Here is a 23,826-nt window from a genome sequence, read left to right as displayed (position 1 = left end):
AACAACGAGACAGCATCATAGTGAGAGAGAATGAAGTGAGAGATATAATAGAACAGAACAGAAGAGAACAGAACAGAATAGAACAGAACAGAAGCAGCATCATAGTGTATGAGATAATGAAAGAGAATAAAGGATGCAAGAGAAACAGAAGCTTGAACCTCACCTTGGTGTCTGTGTCATTTTTCCTCGGCTCTGCTGGACAGAGTCGCGGCTTATGACACAGAAGTATGTAAAACAAAAAGCACATGGCAGTTTAAATGTGAACAACAACTTAAATTTTTTACTTTATAAAATATGCTGTTGCTAGTTACTCATTCCACAAGTCCATTTTTAAAAATATTATTTATTATTTTTATTTTATGTGTACGAGTGTATTGCCTGCATGTATGTGAGTGCACCTGTGATGTGCAATGCCACAGAGGCCAGAAAAGGGTTTCGGATTCCCCTGGAACTGGAGTTAAGGACAGTTTGTAGCCACCATACGGTGCTGGAAATTGAACTCAGGTCCTATGCAAGAGCAGTCAGTGCTCTTAACTGCTGAGCCATCTCTCCAGCCCCCATAAGCCCATTTTTATAAAGTAGATACATATACAGATATACTATATATGCTTTCATATTTTAGTAGTCATTATAAGTATAAATATTAAACCACATATAGATAAGCAAAATTAAAAGAAATAACTTAAGAGGGGCTGGAGCAATACCTCAGTGGTTAAGAGCACTGGCTGCTTTTGCAGAGGACCTGATTCGATTCTCAACACCCACACAGAGGCTAACATTAGACTGTAAATCCAGTTCTATTGGATTTGACACCCTTTTCTGACCTCTGTGGGCATTGCATGACACAAGTGCACTTATATGCAGGTAGGCAATATACTCATACACATAAAAATAATAAATACATTTTTTTTTTAAAAGAAATAACTTAGTATTACCCTGGGTAGTACTGAGAGGCACTTTTCATTGGTAACCAGTGCATTTAAAATGGTTAAAATTTTCCTGGTGGTATATGCCTTTAATCTCAGCATTCAAGAGGCAGAGAGAGGCAGATCTCTGTGAGATAGAGGCTAGCCTGGTCTATGTAACGAGCCAGCTGAGGCTCCAGGGAGACCCTATTTCAAAATTTTATCTCATGGACATTTCACAAAAATATTTAAAAATTTATAAAATTCAATGTAATGTTAGTTAAATCTTTTATTCAGTCAGAAAGGACATTATGAAGAATTGTTATTTAGAGATAAAAAGAACAACACAGACATTGCAGCCATGAGGCACTAAAGCTTCCAGCAAGCTCTAAACTCAACCCTTCTTGCCTCCTTAGAAAGGAAATCAACTTAGGGACTCATAGAATGACTAGAAATCCAGTTCTTTTCTGTCACACATAGTGCTTGTCTTTGAGGTTATATCAATTTTTTGACATTGTAAATGGTCTGTCTTCTCTTCAGAGTTACAACTCTAACCTCAGCTTTAGAACGTACAGACAGCGAATAGGTAATAATGTGAGATATTCTATGAAACCCTGTGGAATGTAATGAAAATTCTAGATCTGATTCAATAATGCTTTGATATTTAAATTTTGTGTTTTTAATCTCATGAGAATAAAAATCTATAAGAAAAATATTTTTAAATACCAAAGAGTAGCTGATTAAAAAATATTAAGTAAATGAATTATAATATTTATGCAACTAAGAGATGAGATACTAAACCTTACGAGAAATAAGAGGAAATACAACAATAATTAATTATGAAATTAATAATTAATTAAAACCAGTATTAATCAGTTATTAAATACCTGTCTAAGAATAAGTGTTATTTTTTTGAAATAAGAACAAAAAACAAGCTACACTACCTTAGACTCAAACATCTAAGTAAACTACATGCAGTTACTTTTTGGTAACTGAAGAGAACACTACCACTGTTTGATTTATAGGCTCATCTGTGCCATTTCATTATTAAAAACTTTTATCATAACATATAAAACAATCTTTCGCAAGCATAATTGTCACAACAAAATGCAGGCTTTCCGAAACACTCAAAAAAACATTCTTCAATACCTACACACCATCTTAACCAGTTTTTAAAAAATTATGGAACCATTTGTGAGCCAGTGACCCCCCTCTGCCTAAGCAATATAGCAGATAGTAATAACTCAAAATGTCTTTATGTCCTCACCAGGAAAACTGTGCGTGATGATGATTAGTCCTCTTAATCTTTTTTATTAACATTTTCAAATGCATTGTGTTTTTCTCTATGAAAACAACAGTTTCCAACCCTGCCTGAGAACACAGTCCTTTCCCTCTTTCAGGTAGATAATACATACCCATACTTAGAAATGCTGATAACTGAACTTGTCCCCGAAGACCTATTAATTATCCTGACTCACAGACACTCTGAAGAAGAACTTTCTGGCTGAATCCACAGCCAGACTACCTATCTCTTCAGTGTCCTAAACTGTGACTAAATAGATAAAGGATGAAGCATTTCATTTATTCCCAGATTAATCTCTCATCTCTAGTAAATGCAAACAAGCACAACCAGCTGTCTGTGCAGGGGTGGAAATGATAACACACAGGCCCTAAAATCTTTGTATCATATCAGACAAGGCATAAGATCATCTTAAGTAAAAAGAAAATTTCAAACACCTGTTCAGATTGTGTGCATAAATGTAGTCTAGTTCAAGGGTGTCTAGACCACTACAATTCCAAAGAAAAATTCAAAGTAAGCAATTCCATCTATGGAGCTCATATTTAGCATGACAATCCTTCACATTAAGCTTGTGAAGCCAATTGTCATCCAATGGAGGCTGCCTGCTGAGAAAGCGATCAGGTCCTGAGAAGTAAGAAAAGGCTCAGAATTCTGTTTCTAAAGCTTTGGGAACCACAGCATCAAAGAATTGCCAAATGATAAAAATTTTCCAAAGCACAGGTAAATTTCAAACTAGCATACCAAACAATTAAAAAATGGACAGCAAACACAGAGTAGCAAGAGGAGGGCTCTAGAAAATTCAGAGAACAGAATCGAGTAAGAGCTAGGGTCAGGGCAAATCACAAGAAAATGTTTTAAGCACTTAAAACTGAATTAAAGTCATCAAATGCCCCCGTGGTCCTCAGATATGATGGTTTTTCATCACCTCACACCAAGCAGCCTCAAGCCTCAGACTCCTGTGCCACCTTTCAAAGGACACAAACAATGAAGCGGCAACCAGCCACTGAAGACTGCAGGATCTGCACTTTTCCTTGAGAAGGTTTGCTAGTGACAAATATGATACTTTAACTACAAGTATGTGAATTAAATAGGAACAACAGTGGCATACTAAAATAGGACGTGGGTGAATGTGAGGGCCGTCTAGCAGCAATATCTGTCACCCTATTGATCACAGGGTTGCTTCTGCTGATCTGGCTGGTTAAATGGGTGTCCCCTCCTCTCTCACCTCACCAAGTGTGTCTCTCCCAAAGCTTTGCACTCAGTCCAAGAGGATGAACTTCCCCAGCAGAGGGCATCAAGGGTATTGAGTAGCTGTGCTTCCCTGCTAGACCCTCCAAACAAGCTCCCCAACTAGCAAGGTGATTAACTGATAATAAGTTGCTATCATTTTCACTCATTTAAATCATTCGTTTAGTAAATAATATTAGGCAATGATTTTGGTCAATGGTCCTTTTCTTATTGTTTCTGGGAATTCAGTTTGAACAGACACAGGAAGTTTGCATTCTCCTAGAAGGATAGCAGAGTTGGAGGAGGAACACAATCACAAACTCATATATATTATATCCTGTATAAATGCATGATTTCAGACAGCAATTGGTATTAGGAAGAAATCACAGATGAAGTGACAGCAAGGCCTTGGGAGAAGGGAGAAGAAACATGAGCTTGGGGTCAGGAAAATCTTCTGAAAAACTGACATTTTATCTTGATGTAATACAATAAATAAGATAGGAACGCTCCCCAGAGTCAACAGAAATAAACCAAAATAGCACTCCACAGAGATGAGCATCCAAGGCAGACAGAGTTGTAAGTGCAAAGGCCCAGGGCAGGAGAAAGCCTGGTACTTCCAAAGGAGCTGGATGCTTGGCATTTGCTTCTGGGATATAAACAGCCCCAATCCAAGGGAGCTGCCAATTTCTGTAATGTGAGTGGTATCTTATTGACTGACTTGAAACTAACAACACTAGGCTGGAGATGTAGCTCAGTGGTGGAGTGCTTACCTAGTATGCACTGAGTCCTAGGTTTGATCTCTAGCACCTCATAAACCAGGCATTGTGGGGAGTGCCTATAATACTAGCACTCAGGATCAGAAGTTCAAGTTCATTCTGGGTACACAGCAAATTCCAGGCCAGCCTAGACTACATGAGACTCTGTCTAAGAAACAAAAGAACCAAAACAAAGAATTAAAAACACAATGACACAGGATACAAGGTTGGGAGGAGACACAGTAGGAGCTAGTGGACCTGTGCCAGGACTTCTCAGGACAAAGGCAGCAGGAGGTGGCTAAGGAGCTCAAAGAGGCGAGCAGTGATTTGTGATCAAGGGTAACCACTGAGGATTTGTAATGGGATATGATGATCCAATTTATGATCTTAAAGATTCACTAGTTGTGTTTCAGATTATGCACCAAGCACGAGAAAAAAACAGGAGTGAAGAGAGTGTCATCCCAATGTGTGTGTAGACAAAGGGGTCCAGGTGGAGATGAAATGCAGGAGGTTCACTCAGGATATTTTTGTACCTTTATGAATCAGAGCTTGTTTGTTAATGAACTCTGTCAGCGAACAGAGGAAGAGGGATGAATATCTGCAAGATGTTTCCCTCAGCAATTGTGTAAAGGAGGACCGAAAGCAATGTGTCAAGGTAGTGAGGTAGAAAGATGTCACAGCCTTTACTGTGGCCCAACTAAGCTTGAGAGACATCTAGCAAATGTAAGAATTAATATTAACTGTTAAAGCCAGACTCTAACCTGTTTTGTACAATAACAATTAGATGCCAGTACTAATATTTTCATTTGTAGATATAATCTGGAAGCTATAGGTAAAGGGCCCAAGGCATTGAAGCTAGAGCACAGAAGCCTTTAACCCTAAATTGAACTCCAGGGACTATGTGTATAGCTCCAGAGTATGCTTATCACTTACAAATTAACATTCTACACTTGCGTGTTCTGAGATTTCCCTGCTACCTACTATCCTGAAGACATTCTATTTGGACCACTGTGAAAAGATGGTTAGACAAGCCTTTCTGAGAAAGGCTACTTAGTTACAGGAAACCTAACCATGTGAAGGGTGGGAGTCAGCTGTATTGGCATGCTCTCTCTCTCTCAGGAGAAACCAGGAAGGCGCTCCATTTCACCAGGAGAAAAGACAGGCTGGTAGGGGTCTCTATTCAGATCCCCATATTCCAGAAGAAATAACAATTAACAGTGTGGCACAGATACCATGAGCAGTACATAAAGCAGAAAAATATCCATACTCTTCCTTGAAGACAAGCAAACTGACATGCCTAATTTTTAGTCTGTTTAGCATTTTAATCATGTAGGAAATGTGAGCTAGACTTTTACCCCTGTTCTGATTTAGATGTTTTAGTAAGGCAAATTCACTCTCAGTTAGGGCAGGATGGGTGTAGCTCACTTTGAGTATCAGACAGGAATGGGGATGAGTTTCCATATGTGCTGCTTTGCAGACATGCAGTCAGTAAAATAAAATATGACAAGAGCTGGAACACTTGTGATTTCTCAGAGAAGCTGAAGATTCAGAGTTCGGCAAGATTAGAAAGCTGCTTGCTTCCGTTCCTCCCGTATTGCCACAGTTGGCGGATCTTCAGGCTGCTAGCAGGCAGGATTCACAAAAGAGCAAAGCAAAGGTGATTTGCAAGATAAGGAATAAAACCGCCAAATGCTTTTTCTCTTAAGAACACTCTGACATTTTCCTTATCCTGTGAACACTACAAATTCGAGAGCAGCGTGGCATCTGGGACCTGAGCCCTGCCATATTTTTCTGAATTTTCTCATGTCATCTACCATTCTGACTCTTAAATCATAGCAGACAGCGTGTATTTTAAGTTCCTCATCAGTTAACTCAAGCCTAGAAAACAGGACTGGTATTGCAAATGCTCACATTCCCCTGGGAGTGGGGTTACTCATCCAATCAAACTAGGTTTAGGGATTAACTAAGCACAGGCTGGGGTTTGGAGAGTGTCAAAGGTTTGAAGATCTTCCAGTGGACTCTCCTCAGAAGGTCAGCTTGCCATCTATGCTAATTTGAGCAAAAGAACCTTGTTGAGGATTTTGCTACCAGTGGTTCCAGGGACATAAGCCTGTTCAGAGAAACTTGTGAGAGCCATTCTTACACAGACCTGTGTTCTAGGGCTCAAGGTACCTTTAGCACCATTTTGAAGAAGCCCTGAATGACACTTCTAAATGCTTTAATTTTGCCAATATTTAACCTTTAGTGTTTGTTTGGTTGGTTGGTTGGTTGGTGACAGTCTTACTATGTAGACCAGGCTGGCTTCCAACTTGCAGCAATCCCACCTTGGCCTCCGAGTGCTGGGAATAAAAACATGTACATCATGCCTAACTTTTACCGTGTTTAACTCAAAAATTTCACAAGTTAAGTCAGTTTCAGACAAGATCTGAAGGCAGTGGATCCCTACATACAGCAAGAATTCTTCAGAGACACCAGATTTACACTTCTGGTACTCTTCCTTACAGTGAGACCCCAGGGCCCTGAATTTCTTCATATCAAGGCTGGTGTTTATACATTCTGGATATCTGGGCCTGGAACTGTGTGCATATTTAAGCCAGTGCTTTACTGACTATCTTCTCAACGTTTCTCCAAACAGGCTGACTCATCTCTGTTTATGAGAAGGGAATGTTTTTACATCTCTCATTTCAAATTGTCCTCTTTTCTTCCCAATGAGGTGCCCCTTCTGTGTCATCATTCTTAGGAAGAAATATTACAAGTGAGGCTGAAGAGATGGCTCAGTGGTTAATGAGGATGAAATCATTTGTAAAACCTAAGACACTTCTGGGCAGTCAAACACTTACTAAGCAATAAAACCTTTGAAACACAAAAGAAATTCCTAAGGTAGCAATCTGTAAAATAAAGTTCAGCAAGGTAAATTTCTATATACACTGTAACTTTTTGAAAGTGAGGATTTTAAAATCCAGTGCCTGCATCTTTCAGAACACTTGGGTAGTAAGGAAAACGAAAAGCCATTTTAAAGAGTGTTTAAATATTTACAGTTTTTGGATCACAAGTATTAGTAAAGTCATTTTATGCGGTGCAAAGTTGGAATAAGTACGTAATCTCACAGGCAACGTGTCAGTTATACCTCAAGGTAAGAACTTCATAGTTACTATTTGTGCCGATTGGTTTAGGTTGTCAACTTGACACAATCTAGAATCACCTGGGAAGGGAAACTCAAAGAGAAATTTTCCAGGCTGGGCTGCGGGCACGCCTGTCAGGGAGTTTCTTATTTGGGTTAACTTTGATGCCACCCTGAATGGGGGCAGCACTGTTTCACAGATGGGCTGTAGAGCGAATGAAAACGAGGAAGCCGGCTGAGCACTGGCAAGCACTGCTCCCTGCTCCTGACTGAGGATGTCACGTGACCAGCTGCATCCGGTTTCTGCCACCTTTACCTCTCACAATAGACTGGTAAGCAACAGGTAGCAAAATAAACCTTTTCTCTCTCTCTTTTTAAAATATTTTATTTATTATTTTTATTTTGTGTGTATTCATGTATTGCCTGAATGTAGGTAAGCGTACCCGTGTCGTGCAATGACCGCGGAGGACAGAAGAGGCTGTTGGATCCCCTGGGACTGGAGTTATGGACAGTTGTTAGCTGTCATGTGGGTGCTGGGATTCGAACCCGGGTCTTCTGCAAGAACAATTAGTGTTCTTAACTGCTGAGCCATCTCTCCTCTTTTTTATTAAAATATTTTATTTATTATTTTTATTTTTGGTGTATGAGTGTATTGCTTGCATGTACTTAAGTGCACCTTTGTTAAGCAATGCCTTTGGATGTCAGGGAAGGGTGTCAGATCCCCTGGAACTGGAGTTACAGTTGTTAGCCTCCAAGTGGAGGCTGGGAATCGAACCAAGGTCCTCTGCACGAGCAGCGGGTGCTCTTAATCCCTGAGCCATCTCTCTAGCCCCAACCCCTTCCTTGTTAAGTTGCTTTCCTGGGGTATTTTATCACAGCAACAGGAAATGAAGCTAAGACTCTTACCATTTCACAGGAGATGCTGAGTTTGAGAAGGGTAATTCAGTAGGTCTGCAGAGAATCCAGAATTCAGGTTGGACAGATTCACACTCAAACTTCCATCACTATCCTGTGCTATGACTAGAACTGCTCATTTACAAAAGTCCATAAAGTAAATACTTCTCCCAAATCCTCCTCTCACCACATACTAAAGCCTCATATGCCCTGAGCTTACAAGGGTTGGTTTCACTGCTGAGCATGTAATTTACTAGCTACACAATACTGTGCAAATTCTACTGAACAAATAGCTGTTCTTGTGTTTGTCTTGTAATTGAGATGATACCAACAACAAAATAATCACATGCAGAAGGTTCACAGTCTGAGAACTTAGCTTGCCCATGGACGTGAGTGCCTACAAAAAATAATAAAAAATCAAGGATCCACAGAAAAGCAATGTTCCCCTTCCTTTCCCAATATCCCCTCCCTTGCTGCATAGCACTAATTTTTTTAATCCTTTAGAGCACTTGGAAGAGAGGGCATTCTAGATTATATTGAAGGGTCTCTCTCTGCCAAGACTCTTGACTTAGAATGCTCAAAAGCCATAATTCCCTAAAGGGAACTTCCGTAGGTTGTGCCCTGCCTGTTACCTCACACTGTAGCCCTGTCTCGAACTTCCCTCACTACTCAAGATGCCTGACACTGTGCAACAAGTTTGATAGTGATGGATGCTTGGGGAAGCTGGAGTTCTGGTTCCAGTTTCCACCCCTACCACTTCCTTTCTACAAAGTGTGTTTGTAATTGTGTGTGCCTAGTGCTGACCACACCACAGGCTTCCAGTTGTAACTAGCCATGACAGCTGAAGCTAGGATATTTTAGCAATAAAACTTTGCTTCTAAATATCTAACTCTCTACAGCTGCTACTGAGTTCATTCCCTTGCCTCACCTCCCCTCCCCTCCCCTCCCCTCCCCTCTCCAGGTAGCTTTAAATGCTTGATAGATTTGTGCAACTAGCTCTTTGTTTTCATATGAAAATGCTTACACTTAATGCCTGCTCACAGTGAAGACACTGGCAGTGTACATAACAAACACATTTCTGATTATCTTGGTTTAAATTTTAAATGACTACACACTACACTCTGTTTCTCCTCAGGATTTTAGAGTTTGCATATAATGTAAGACTAGGCAATTTATACACACTAAAAATATAAGGAGTATTATTTTCTTCCATAAAGCCCACAGAGGAAGCAAGAGAGAGGAAAAAGAGAGAGGAGACAGGGAGACAAAGAGACAAGACAGAGATGGAAATAGAGACAGAGAAACAGAGAGACAAAGAGGGTGAGGATAGCACTCAGTTTGATCAGCAGTACTGTCTGTGGAATGCACCATTAACTATAATCTCAGAATTTCCTGCAGGTTTTTGAGCAGGGCCTCAAAACAACCCACCATTTTGTTGAAACTGATCAGATTCAACAGGAATTTCATAACATATTTATCAAAAACATTTCAACAATAAAAATAGTTCATTTGGAATTTGTTACTACTCTATATTGTCATTCTCACATTAACATTACATATAAAAATACACACATATATGCAAATATATGTAAATATATGCACATGTACTTGCACAGAAATTTATCACAGGCCAAGTCTCAGCAAATGCTCCTGACAACTATCATACTGAGGAGCCTACTAGGGACATGAAATAGAAATCTGGACCCTCTCTAATCATGGAACCATTTAGATGCATCAAAACTTAAATACTTTAAATGCCTCCTGAGCTGGGCACTGGGGATTGACTAGAAGTAGGTCACATTCAGAGGTTCCCTAGTGACTTCAAAGAAAGGAGACTCTCCTGCAGAGAAGCTGACCTTTATTGGGTGTACATAGTCTCTTACTGCTTACCCCATCAGCCATGTTCAATGCACTTTTAAGAAACAGTGGTCATTTCAAACATTAGAAAACTTCAATAAATATGTAATTCAATAATAAGTAAATTTATTTTCATTTGCTTATAAGGATCCTACTTGAAACTGAACAAAATTGTCAGGACGCACCTGCATCAGCAGCTGTGACCACCAGGACAAAGATTTCCCTGGTTTCCCGGTCCAGACTCTGAGTCACCCGAAGCTCTCCATTGGCAGTGAGGGCAAAGGCACTGTCTTCATTCCCCGCAAGCAGAACATAGGAGAGCTGGCTATTGGGTCCTTGGTCATCATCTCTTGCCACCACCTACAGGGAGTACAGTAACACCACTGCAATGAGTAACCTAACACAAGACATTGGATGGACACTGAGGATAATGAGGCTGAGCTGCATTTCCTTGCTGTGAACAGAGAGATTCAAGTTATCAAGTGAAAGTTAAAATGATAAATACTGGGGTAGGAGAGATAACTCAGCACTTAAGAACAGTGGTTGCCCTTGCAGAAGGCCCGGGTTCAGTTCCCAGCACCCACATAGCAGCTAACAACTGTCCATAACTCCAGGTCCCTTTCTGGGCATTGCATGACATGGGTGCACTTGCATACATGCAGGCCTAACACTCATACACATAAAATGAAAATAATAAATAAAATATTTTAAATGGAAAATACTGGTATGTACTGTACACACATTTGTGTAAATCTATGCATAAACCCAATGTATAGCATTGTAGAAAGCTTCCAAGAAAATTAATAACAGCATTTACAATTTTATTTTTATATAAATGAGTGTTTTACCTGCATGTTTTTAAGTACACCCATATGTGCAATTCCCTCAGAGACCAGAAGAGGGAGTCAGATTCTCTGGAACAGAAGTTACCAACAGTTGTTGGCCACCATTTGGGTCCTGGGAACTGAACCCACATCTTTTGCAGGAGCATCAAGTGTCATCTGAGTCATCTCTCCAGTCCCAATGACAGATAATTTTGTTTTATTCTATATTTTGTTTTGTAAAGAGAGAAGGCAGAATGATACTTTTCTAAACTTTGACATCATCTTATTTATCCATAGTAGTATGTGCAAATATTACTCCCATAGTGAAAGAAAATTTTAAAATATGTGAATCTGCAAATATATGCAAGATACTAGGCCTTAAGTGTAAAGCTTATAAGCGCTGATCAAGATCTCTATATCCTCAGTAGAGTATTTATCCCTGAGAACCTGGAGAAGATGAGGACATGGTGAATGCAGCTTAGAAAGTGAGCATTTCAGACAGATGTTTCATGGCACTGCCAGCTCTGCTTGACTTAGATATACTGACCTGGAGAATGGTTCTGGGCAGGGCTCCTAAATTCTCAGGGACAGTCACAGAATATGGAGAAAGTTCAAATATGGGGACAAAGTCATTCACATCCAGTAGAGCGATGGTGACAGTACAGGCATCGGTTCTGGGGCTGCTGCCCCGATCTGAGGCCTGAACTGTTAGAACATAAGCAGGAGTTGTTTCTCTATCCAAAGGCTTGGTCACGGTGATGACCCCTGTGACAGAGTCGATCCTGAACTCCTGATGGGTGTTTCCATCCACGATGCCATAACGAACCTGTCCATTGGTGCCCTCGTCCCCATCTGCTGCAGACACCTGGATTATATCTGTCCCCGTGAGTGTGTTCTCTTTAATCTGCACTCTATACACAGACTGCGCAAAAACAGGACTGTTATCGTTAATGTCCAGGACCATGACTACAACCTCTGCAGAGGATGACAGGGGTGGCTGCCCTTTGTCTGTGGCCACCACAGTTAGACTGTAATTCGAAACTTCCTCTCTGTCCAGCTCTCCAGTGAGCCGCACCTCCCCATCAATGGTCCCAATACTGAATTTGTTTCCCAAAGAGTTCAGGAGAGTATACTCGATATAGCTGTTTGGGCCACTGTCTGGGTCGGTTGCTTGAGCCTTGAAAACAACAGTATCTATTGGTGTGTTTTCTGGAATGTACGTCAGCTTGGGGGAAAGAAACATGGGTGGGTTATCATTGACATCCAATAAAATGATGGAGACTTGAGTGGTACTTGTGAACCTGGTGGCAGGAGGCTGAGGTAAGTCATGGGCCTGGACCACCAGGTTGTAGAAAGACTGACTTTCACGGTCCAGAGCTTTGAGGACTTTGAGAACACCATGCTTATCCACTGTGAACTGCCCAAGGCTATCACCTGAGGCAATGCTGTAGGCCAGTTGAGAGTTGATGCCTGAAAGTGAAAGGTGGTAAAATTAAGCTTATTAAACGTGATGATTGTAGGATAAGCCATACCAAAAATTCAGACATTACTACCACATGTATGACAGTATTATTCATGAGTTTCTGGGTGGTTCCAAATGAATCGTTTGAAGCAATTATGAATGACTTACCTGTAGTTAAATATGTATGGTAAATACTACATTTGCATAACTCTCGTGTGTGCCTTTGATCTGAAAAATGTTTACAGTCTGGTGCACAAATGATCTATATAGGGCATCCGATTTACTGCAATGCTGACATCTTAAATTATAAAAGTGAACAGGAGAAAAATGTCCCAGAAAGCAGATATTTTTCTACAGTTTTCTTTGTTTCTATCACATAATTCTCTGGTGTCCAATGCTGAGAGCGTCTCACTCTGCTATTAGCTAAATGTTTATAACTTCAGTAATTTATTGAGGCTGACACCAGCTTTCAGAGAAAAGTAATAAAATGTTCTGGTGTAGGACATTAGTCATGGATGCTTTAAGTCTACTTTTACATTTCTTGTCAGAACTAATAACTACCTTTTAATTCCTATTAAGCATCTGGCCAAGTAACAGCCTTTGAGGAAATAGCTCACTCTCAAGTTTTATTATATAGTCAAAGTTTTGAAAAAAGCATTCCTTAAAGAAACTGTTAGCAACAATGTTACATATTAAAGTCTCCAAATAGAAAGGCTCATGCTCTTATCAGTTGTAGTGTCTTTTTTCCTATGAATATGTGTTATTTTTTAATTTAAAAAATTGAACTTGTTTTGGAAAATAATTGCAAAAATTCTTATAATAAAGCTGGTGTTGAGAGTATATCTGCCATTCTGCTTTTTTAAAATTTTTATTAGAAAATTTAAAAATGTATAGCAAAATAAGTAGTTACCAAGAACAATAATGGTATTATCTCATTCCATTTAACCAACAACTCAGTGTCCAGTCATGGCCAATTCCCACTGCACTATTGGTCTATGGGCTCAAAAAGGATGCCCAACTCTCTCAGTTACTGCCTGAAAAGGACAACATTTACTGAACTCTTAAGGAATACAGAAATGATTCTTGCTTGTTCAATACTTAGAAAGTTGAATACACACATCCACCATGAAAAGGCAAAAAAAAAAAAAGAATCCACTCCTTTTCTTTTCATAGAACCTTTTCTCATTCTCCATTCTAATCATTCTAATTATTACACTCTATCTAATGTATACATGTAAATATGTCCTTATTGGTTAATTATTGAAAGGTAAGTTATAGATAAGCAAGGAAAACAGAAAAAGTCAAATTTTCTGCCTTAGAATAGTATTTTCCTAAAGAACTCACAACACCATGTGCATTCTTGTATCTTATCTTACAGACATTGGGGGTCCTAGAGGGCACTGTGGTCAGAAGTGCGCTGTACATGGAGACATTCATCCTCTGTAAAGACTTTCTAGTCTGTGGCTTAAGAATACCAGTGTGTAACATAGATTGCTTACAGAGAGGTAGTGCTAATATTGCCAACATTAATTTCAACTGTTTATCTTTCTGAGCTCTCCCTATCAGAAATGATGTCTGCTGTTTGCCAAGAGTCTTCTAGAATATTTTACTCTTTATTGTCGTTCTGAAAGGTATTCCTCAGGAGTCTGCGAATACTTGCATAAGCATTTGAAATTTCTTTTTTTAATCTTATCGAGGTCCAATTAATGGAATATCTTTCTCCTTTCTCAGTATGGCACCTGTTCTTAAGGAGGCCATACTTGCTCGTTTCCTGTAGCTTGATGCTCTCTCTCTAACTTCCTTTGCCCATATGCTGATACAGAAGAAAGACATTTAAAAGACAAATTCAAGTGCTGATTTACTGGTCCAAACTTTCTTGGGTAAACCACAGTACATAGATCTGTGGAAAGGTCAAGTATAACATTGTGGTGATTAGTCTGTGCAGTGTACTAAAACTCATCAAGAACAAGTGAAGCAAAGATTATAACATTAGGAGCCTGAACATCAGGAAAAATATGAATAACTAATACTCAAGGGGCCACACATCAATTTACCAGCAGGAGAGGAAGAATTTAAGATCTGAATTGAAGAAGATCAACTGACTGCTTCACCTTCTTGACTTAAAATTGCCCAGGCTTGAGAAAAGTTTCATCAACTTTGATATAAAATATTAACTTTGATTATATGTATAGAGGAGTGTTATTTAAATAAAAACTATTGTTTAAATTAATATGGACATTATCTGAATTTCCTAATACAAAACCAGCAAAAAATGTGAAATCCTTGTTCCTTCCAAGACCCATATGCAATCACAGGCAAACAGCTACAAAAACACAGAAGAAAAATAATACCAAAGAACCTACAAGGATATGTAGTCCTGTGAAAACATAAAAATCTTTCATATGCAAGATCAAAAGAAATTAGAAATACTGACAAAATTTTACATGACTGAAGTGGTGGTCTGCAAAATTCACATAAACCAGCTGGACTGTGACTGATTACAGCAAAGGTTTGAACATCGGGGTCCACATGGACACTACTTCCTTGAGTAAACATTAAACTTTAGCAGAAAAAGAGAACAGGATATCAAGATTTTATAGCCTTGTAGTGAGCAGAATGGCCCTGTTTCTGAAGGAAAAACAGTTGGTGGGATGTGTCAACAAGGAAAGTAATAAATATGAAACTTTATCTCTATGAATGAAAAGATTTATATTTAGTTCATAATCATAAATGTTAGGTAATACCATTAAAAATAAACAAAAGATCAACTATGATTATGATACTTGAAAAAAATATGAAAAACAGCTAATATGGCACACAATAGTGTAACACTGAGCAATAACCCTTATCTCAGAACTCTAACCAATGCCTGTGGTCATAGACCATGGAAAACGTCAACCTCTACTCTAACAATGGGATGTTCTCCTCAGGAGTTTAGGAACTCTGGGCTTATGTTCTATACCTAGAAAATGCATGTAGGCATAGAAAAACGCAATAGTTCCCTCTCAGCATTGGAACTATCCTGAAAATTTACAATATTTGGACTATTTTTTCCTACCTTGGTTCTTTACATCAAAATGTCTGAATCACAAGACAGTCAATACTTTGTTTTTTCCTTAATTTTAAATTTATCCATAAGTGTTAAAACACATATTTAGTGGGCTTGTAGTTACACTGAAAAGAGCTCACGTGTGAAGCATCTAGGGTTCATGTCCTGAAAGTCATGTGGTTCCATGATTCTTCACAGGTATTTGACTGGTGTGGGGAGGGGCACTGTGCAAGTGCATGTACACATGTGTGCAAGAGTGCATGCATGTTTGAGGTGTGGTTGAGTGTATGTGCATGCATGTGTGTGTGTGATCATGAACATATATGATATTTGAGTGTATATTTTATTTCCTGGGAATATAGAACATTATATAAATATAAAAAATATAAATGATAAAATAAACTTTGAAACTATAGATATACTTCTATTATAAATGTGTGCATTTATTCACAATATGTAAATGTTGTCTTATTTATGTAAAGAATGAGTATTTGTGGCCCTATCATATAGCTCGAACACATAGAAATGACTTAGCCGGAAGTAATTTCAGCAAGGTCCTCACAGCACCGGAATATGAAATTTATTCATTATTCAGTCCATGTCATGCACCAGTGATAAATGGACACAATTATTGAGCAAAAATGACAGTGACATCATTATCCAAAATTTTATATGGCCACCCAGTGTCCTTAAGTATATGTTATTTTCAGACTGACAAAATAATAATCCAAGACATTTCATGATATGCTAATTTATGGTATTTAGTTTAGCATAATGCTTTCTAACATGTACACTGATATTTTGAGATTAATACAGTTATTGCTTATATGCTGAAACTAATGAAAGATTGGCCTTATTCTTATGATATTGTTATGCTGAAATGTTAAAGTTTAAACTCTGAGTGTGTATACAAAATATTGAAGTTATTCTCCTATAAAATGTATTTACCTAAAAGTTGACAGAATCACCCCACAGGGAACTTTCTGATCAGAGATTGAGATGAGTTTATTAATTTTCAAATGTCTAATATTTTTTTGTATGACAACTAGGGATGGAAACAAGGTCACTCTTATCATTGTCCTTGAAATTCAGAAAGAATAGGAATTGTGCCACATATTTTAGGTCAAGGTACAGGAAATTATGCTGATAAAAGTATTCAAGCTAAAACAATGGGTGGCTTGAAACTTTTACAACTTTTAGTAACACAATTAAAGGGAAAACTCCATGAAAAATGACAGATTCCACACTTAAGATATGTCTATAATTGCATGTGCATGGGATAGTCCATCAGGTTTTGACTGATCCATTTCTTCTTTATTATTTTCCCAGTCCTTTACATTTGAAATTATGAAAGCAAATAAAATTTACTCCCTAGGAGCACACAGCTTTACATGCTGAGCTTCAGTGGATCATAATACACAAAGGGACCCAGTGGAAAATTCTTTATCACGGAAAAGTGGAGCACAGCCAGAAAGGTGCTTAGTCAGTAAAGAGCTTGCCCTGCAGCATGAGGTCCTGATTTGGATCCCCAAAATCAACATAAAAATTATGGGCATGGTAGATGAATCACACTTGCAATGCTGAGGCTGAGGACTCTGAGACATGTGGAAATCTGGTATTCAAAGGTCAGCTAGCCTAGCATACATGGCAAGCTTCAGGTCGGTGAGACAAGGCATAGAATGCCTGAGGAATGACTTCAGAGATTAACCTCTGCCCTTTGCACACACCCACACTGACACCCACAAGGACATGTCTCTATACATATTCATGAGATATACACACAAAGACATGTTTCTGTACACATATGTGCACACAGAGAAACAGGTACCCACACATAGACATGTGCAACACACACACAGACATATACCTGTACACAGACATGCACAATACACATAGACATGTACCAGCACACATATATCCACATGCACAGACATGAACCCACACATATACATGCACACACAGACATACACAGATATGTACCTGCATAAAGATATGCACATACAGACATGTATCTGCACACATACATGCATGCATAATGTTGAGCATGTCTACAAGAACAAATAATTTAAGAACATATGAATGCCATTTTGAATATTTCTTGTTCATATTCATGAACAACTCAAATAACTAAGTAATATAAGCAGGAAGTCAGCCTCCAACAGAGCGCCAGCTGCAGTTCTGTGTGGACCTGTGGCTGGACTAGGATGAGGATAGGAAACACAGAAGACAACAGCCTCAGGTAGGATGGGTACACATCAAACACTAAACAGCCAACAATGCCGCCTGTCATTACTATGACTTATTAACAAGAGGCACAGGAGTTGTGAATGTTTATGCTGCTTCTGTTTTAAATAGAACCGCGTGCCAGTTTTAACTACACTTGAATAGGAGGTAACGTCAAAGGGCACTAGCTCAATGATGTCTAAAGAAGCAGTATCTTCTAAAAAGAGCTTTCTGCTTATATCTTGCCAGTGGCACTTCTGAAAGACAGCCGAGAGAGGAAACTCTACATGGAGCTGAAGGAATGTTAAGTTAGAATGGAATTCCAAGACTGTACAAGTCATTCCCCTGAGTAAGAATAAGGAAATTCTAAATTAATACCGATACGCCCCTATCAAGAGGCATGTCCTCAACCTGCAGTTCTAATGTCCTCTTCAGATTACTGTGCCCTGCTCTGTCTGCTGATAAGACTGGCTATGTGTAATGGAATTGGGAACAAGGGAGCTGACTTCCCCAGCAACTAAGCTAAAGATGAGTAGAGTGCAACCCTGTGTCAGGTGCTCCCACATCTCACAGCTAAGTTTACAAAGTCTCTGAGGAAAGGGCAAGGGAGACAGCTTTGAAAAGCAGCAGTCAGTGTGCTTAAAGAAGAACAAAACAAACACACATAGATTTTATTAAAAAACAAAACAAAACACCTAAACACCTCAGCTTGAGAGCAGGAGAGAGACGGATTGGAGGTTAAGAGCACATGTTGCTGTTGCAGAGGACCCAAGTCTGGTTCTTAGCACCCAAGCCCAGCACCCACATCAGGAAGCTCACAAGCCCCTGTAACTCCAGCTCCATGGAGAGCCAGTGCTTCTAGCCTCCAGGGCACTTGCATGCACATGTAATACACACACACACACACACACACACACACATACACACATGCACACACATAAAACTAAAATAAGATTAATAATTTTTTAAAAACCCACCTAAACTTGATTGTATACTGCAAGTTAAACAGAGCTTTTCCTCTCAGTGTAGACATATGCTTCTCAGAATGTTATTAGCAATTTTCCATTAAGCAATATGTAATTTAGATATACACTATGAAGTATCTTTCTCTTATTTTTTTCTCTTTGTGCTTCTAAAGTTTGCACTTTTTAGAGTTTAAATAATATATGGGCTGGTGATATGGCTTAGGAGTTAAGGCTCTTGCTGCCAAGCCCAATGACCTGAGTTTGATGCCCAGGACCCACATGGTGGAAGAGAGAAATGACTCCAGAAGTTGTCCCCTGACCTCCACATGTATATGATAGCATGTACACAAGCACACTAATACACACATGCACACTAAATTAACTAAATTAATGTAAAAAATTAAATTTAACAGATTTAAGTAATATACATACATATATGTGTAATATTTTTACCTAACACAAACTCACAAAGAATATGAGCTCTGATTGCTGAATCACTGAGCCAAAATGCTTCCAAAGCATTTAGAGCAAAAACAAAAGATGAACTTTGTACAGTCTGTAGAATTATAATCTCTTGTATGATTGCTATAAAAATTATTTGACAAATTATTTGATTTGTAAATCCTCTACAGTTAAATCATAACTTAGTTTGCACCTTTAGATACAGACTTACAGAACATAGAAAATAAAAATAAGATTAGTATTTATCACAAGTATCATATAAACTATATTTTAATAAAGATGTTTATTCAAGAAATGGCATACCATCATCTGTGTCGGTGACATTAAGCACAAGGACTGTGGATCCAATGGGCAGATTTTCCATTAAGGAGGTGCTGTAAGAATTCATGCTGAAAACAGGAGGGTTGTCATTAACATCAAGGATGTTGAAGTAAACTCGAATGGTGGTAAACTGTCCCCCACCATCCTCCGCTTGAACAGTGAGGATGTAATACTGCTGTGCTTCGTAATCCAGGGCTCGGGTCAAGTTGAAGACTCCTGTAACTGGATTCAGGAAAAATATACCCTCTTCGTCATCTTCATTCACGATGTATGTGATTTCTCCATTCACACCAGAGTCATCATCTGTAGCTAAAATAGCTGCCACCAGAGAGCCTGCCAAAAGAATAAATACATGGCCTGAAACTAGAGTAATAAGGGCTACTGAGTCAGTTTGAAGAAAGGATAGACTGACACACAAACACACACACACAATGTTTTTACAGTAAAATATTTTAACGAGACGAACACTATAAAAATGCTGTGTGTAGTATTCGCTGAGTTCTGCACTGTCACAGCAGCATTCCATCACACGAGGGACAAACCACACAGAGAAACACAGATGCCAGTCTGCCTCAAGCTATAGCGTGTTATGAAAGAAATTATCTACTTCTGATGGAACTTCACTCAGTACTACCAGGTTATGTGTTTATTGATAAGATTAGTGCATAATTATTGGAGCCCATAGCTAGTGTGGGTGCATGCCCTGGAGATGGTAGTCTATGGCACCAGTAGTCACGGTTCCCATTAATACAGAAAGTGAATGTGCTGGGAATGTATGACCGAATGATCTATCTCCGGAAGCAAATGGAGAACGGTGGAGAGGGATCACTTCTGTCCATGTTTCTTTCCTCTGTCAATGAAGTGTTCAGAATAGAGGGCTTATAATGCAAACTCATTTCAAAAGAGAGTCTATTCAGAATTATTTTTAAATTTTTCTAAAAATGTATAATAATAGGAAAGAGGCATACCTGCACACTAGAGATAACTGATTCTAGCACATGTGCTCAGACTCAACTATCACAGCACACTGAGCACACAAGTGAGGCTGCAGATGGGCACTCGGCTTCCGGCAGCATGCACTGAGCGCTACTGAAACCCCAGCTCCTGGTGGCAAACTCACTGCTGGGTTGGTGTTGCTCGTTTGTTTGCCTCTGTTTTGATTTTTGGAGACAGCTTCACTATGTAGCTGAGGCCGTCCTGTAATTCCAGTCATCCTCCTGCTTCACCTCCTGAGGGCTGGGAGTACAGGCATAAGCCACCACACCAAACTTCATATTTATTTTCTAAATAAACTGTTTTTTTACTTATTTAATTATTAATTTATTTTTAGTTTATGTGTATGAAATAAAACGTTATGCCTGCATGTGTGCAAGTGCACCTGTGTCATACAATGCCTGCAGAGGACAGAAGAGGGCTTGGGATTCCTTGAAACTGGAGTTACAGATGGTTGTTAGCTAACATGTGGGTGCTGGGATTAGAACCCAGGTCTTCTGTAAGAACAGTCAGTGCTCTTAGGCATTGAGCCATCACCCCAACTCCATAAATAAACTATTTTTCTAGTTCTAGCAACAATTATTGTTTCTGTTTTCAAGAAGAAAAAGTTAATGTCAAGAGAAATGAATGTCCTCGCCTGACGATAGAGCTCATGAACACTATATTCATTGAGCTCAGTTTTTCCCATATTGTTCTTCTTGACTGGCATTTTTAAAGTAGAAAAGAGAATCAAAACTGGCTTCTATCAACACCAACAACCTGGGTCGCAGATACTTCCAGAAATAAAAATATCTGCAGTTATTAAATCAGATAATTAGCCTTATTTGCTCTAAAATTCAGTAATTTGCTTAGGAATTACACCAAAGATATAAATAAAATTACAAAATGTAGGGTATATGTTTTATAACTAGCAGCATATGGTAAAGACTATTCACTAATTAAAAACAGCCAGGACACAGTCTGTCAATATAGTTAAAGGTGCTTCTTGCAAATGCTTCTCAAGGCACCACCACTCACCAGGGATTGTGTCTTCTGGGATGTCGAAAGAGTAGACAGGTCTGGAGAATCTGGGGGTGTGATCATTCACATCACTGATGGTGATGTTTATCCTCATGTCTGAGGACTGAAGGCCATCATCAGCACGAACCAGCAGTGAGTATTTGGATCGCCGCTCCCTGTCCAGCCGCCTGGTGGCTATCAGGTCTCCAGACTCAGGGTCAATGCGGAAGCTGTCATCAGCACCACTAATGAGAGCATATGTGACCAGAGCATTTGCACCCTAAGGAAAAAGACCAGGCATGTGAGCTGTCGGGAGTGTTTTCCAATGAACGCGTATTTGGTAAGTGAGGTTTGAGAGCTGTAATTACATATGATACCATAAGATTCAAAAGGTCACAGAAGATAAAAGGAGGTGAAAGCTTTGTGCACTGAAAATTTAAAAAACACTGGTGAAATAAAGACAGAAACAACTGAAAAGGCATTCGAGTTCATGCATTGAAGGATTTAATATCGCTAACAAGTCCTTATTGCCCAAGAAATATCCAAGTTCAATACAATATCAAACACCCCTGATGCAGTTCTATAGAAGTAGAAAACAAAATAATTTTAAATGTGTGTGTTAGCACAAGAATAAAATAAAAGTGGTAAAACGACATTGCAAAATAAAAATAGCTGGAGGCCGTGCATTTCCTGATTTCAAAATATATTGCAAAGCTATAGTAATAAGACCCTACGGTACTAACATAAAGACAGACATAGACACTGGTGGAACAAAACAAAATACCCAGAAATAAATTTGTGCTTAAAAGTCTACTGATCTCTCCTGGGGCTAGAGAGATGGCTCAGTGGTTAAGAACACTGACTGTTCTTACAGAAGACCCGGGTTTGAATCTCAGCACCCATATGGCAGCTAAAAACTGTCTGTAACTCCAGTTCCAGGGGATCTGACAGCCTCTTCTGTCCTCCACGGTCATTGCACGACATGGGCACACTTTACCTACATGCAGGCTTAACGCTCATACACATAAAATAAAAATAATAAAATATTTTTTAAAAGTCCATTGATTGCCAACAAAACTATCAAGAATAAACTATGGAAAGGAATAAGCTCTTCAACAAAGGTGTTGGGGAAACAATATTCACACAATAAAGAAAGAAATCGGATTCTTATACTGAACTCAAAAGTCAGTGGAAAATGGGTGAGCACTTAATCCTAAGAATTGAAACCATAAACTCCTGGAAGAAATGCAAAAGCAGCCTTTCCTTCGCTGATGTTGGTCTCACTAATTACTTCATAGTTACAACAACAAAAGGAGGGAGTAAGATCAAAAAGGGGAAACAAAAAGGCTTCTGTACAATAATTAGACAAGAAAATGAAAACGTAAGAAGATACTTGCCAACTAGAGAGCCGATGAAAAGTTAATTTCCAAAATAAGCCAAGGAACCCTCCCACTCAATAACAAACATTTACTGTTCTAATAAAGAACCAAGGGCCCAAATAACCAAAGAAGTTATGGAGAAGGCAACAAGTCTAAGAAAACATTTGCAATGCTACTGATTGTCATGGAAATTGAAATGAAAATACACTAATGTGTCACCTCAAACTTGCTAGGACAGTATCAAAAACAGGAAAGGTGATGCCAGGCATGGTGGCACAGACATATAATCCCAGCACTCAAGAAACAGAGGTAGGCAGATCACTGTGAGTTCGAGTTCAGTCTGGTCTACATGGTGTGTTCCAGACTAGTTGGGGCTACAGGGAAACTCCGTCTCAAAAACAAAACAAAATAAAATCAGAAAACATGCAAGGCGACAAATGTCCTGGACTTTGGGAAACTGAAGCCTCGTCCTCTCAGTTGGGATGCACTGGTAAACAGTATGAAGTATCCTCCAAAAAACTGAAAGCAGGTCCACCAGTTCGCCTCCTAATATTAATACTAATGAGAAAGAATCTACACTAGCAGTCTCATGTTCATTCCAGCTGTGTTCATCATGATCAAAGTTTGAGGATAGCCTAGCCCCTCAGCGGAGGAATGGATAAGGAGTGTGTCTCTGAGCTTTAGGTATAGTGTAGATGTTACACTGTATATGTGTCACTTAAGGCTGGCTCACCTCAAGATGATTAGCTATAGGCAATCAATGGTTGCTGGGAGAAGAGTAAGTTTTCTTCAGGGACTAACTTCCTGAAAGGTTATCTAATCCCAAATAAGCAGCCCTACAACCAGGAACACATGAACAATATTAAATGAACTAGTGCATTATATACATATGTATGTATATTCATAAATTTCTATATATATGTAACAATAATAATCAAAGAAGAGGCCAAGAAATTGAGAGGAAGTGGGAGGACGTGGGAGGAGTTGATAAGGGACTGAGAGGGATGGAAATAATGCAAAGACAATGCTCATGTATGAAATTCTAAAAAAAAAAATAATTTTTAATTTTTAAAACTAGCTAAACAAAAAC

At 39.0% G+C, this 23,826-nt stretch overlaps 1 protein-coding gene across 1 annotated transcript in view; it reads right to left on the bottom strand.

Annotated features, from left to right (window-relative positions):
* Positions 1–23,826, bottom strand: part of LOC103731944 (protocadherin Fat 4-like) — a 165,277-nt gene that overhangs the window by 62,343 nt on the left and 79,108 nt on the right. The window contains 4 exon segments of the mRNA XM_008830446.3: positions 10,245–10,419; positions 11,431–12,353; positions 19,348–19,698; positions 21,376–21,637. Coding sequence (XP_008828668.1) covers positions 10,245–10,419; positions 11,431–12,353; positions 19,348–19,698; positions 21,376–21,637 — 1,711 coding nt within the window.

The sequence above is a fragment of the Nannospalax galili genome, unplaced genomic scaffold (genome assembly GCF_000622305.1).
Source record: "Nannospalax galili isolate Female #2095 unplaced genomic scaffold, S.galili_v1.0 scaffold555, whole genome shotgun sequence".
Taxonomy (NCBI): Eukaryota; Metazoa; Chordata; class Mammalia; order Rodentia; family Spalacidae; genus Nannospalax; species Nannospalax galili.
The sequence above is the reverse complement of the archived record's forward strand: the minus strand, read 5'-3'. Positions and strand labels throughout refer to the sequence as shown.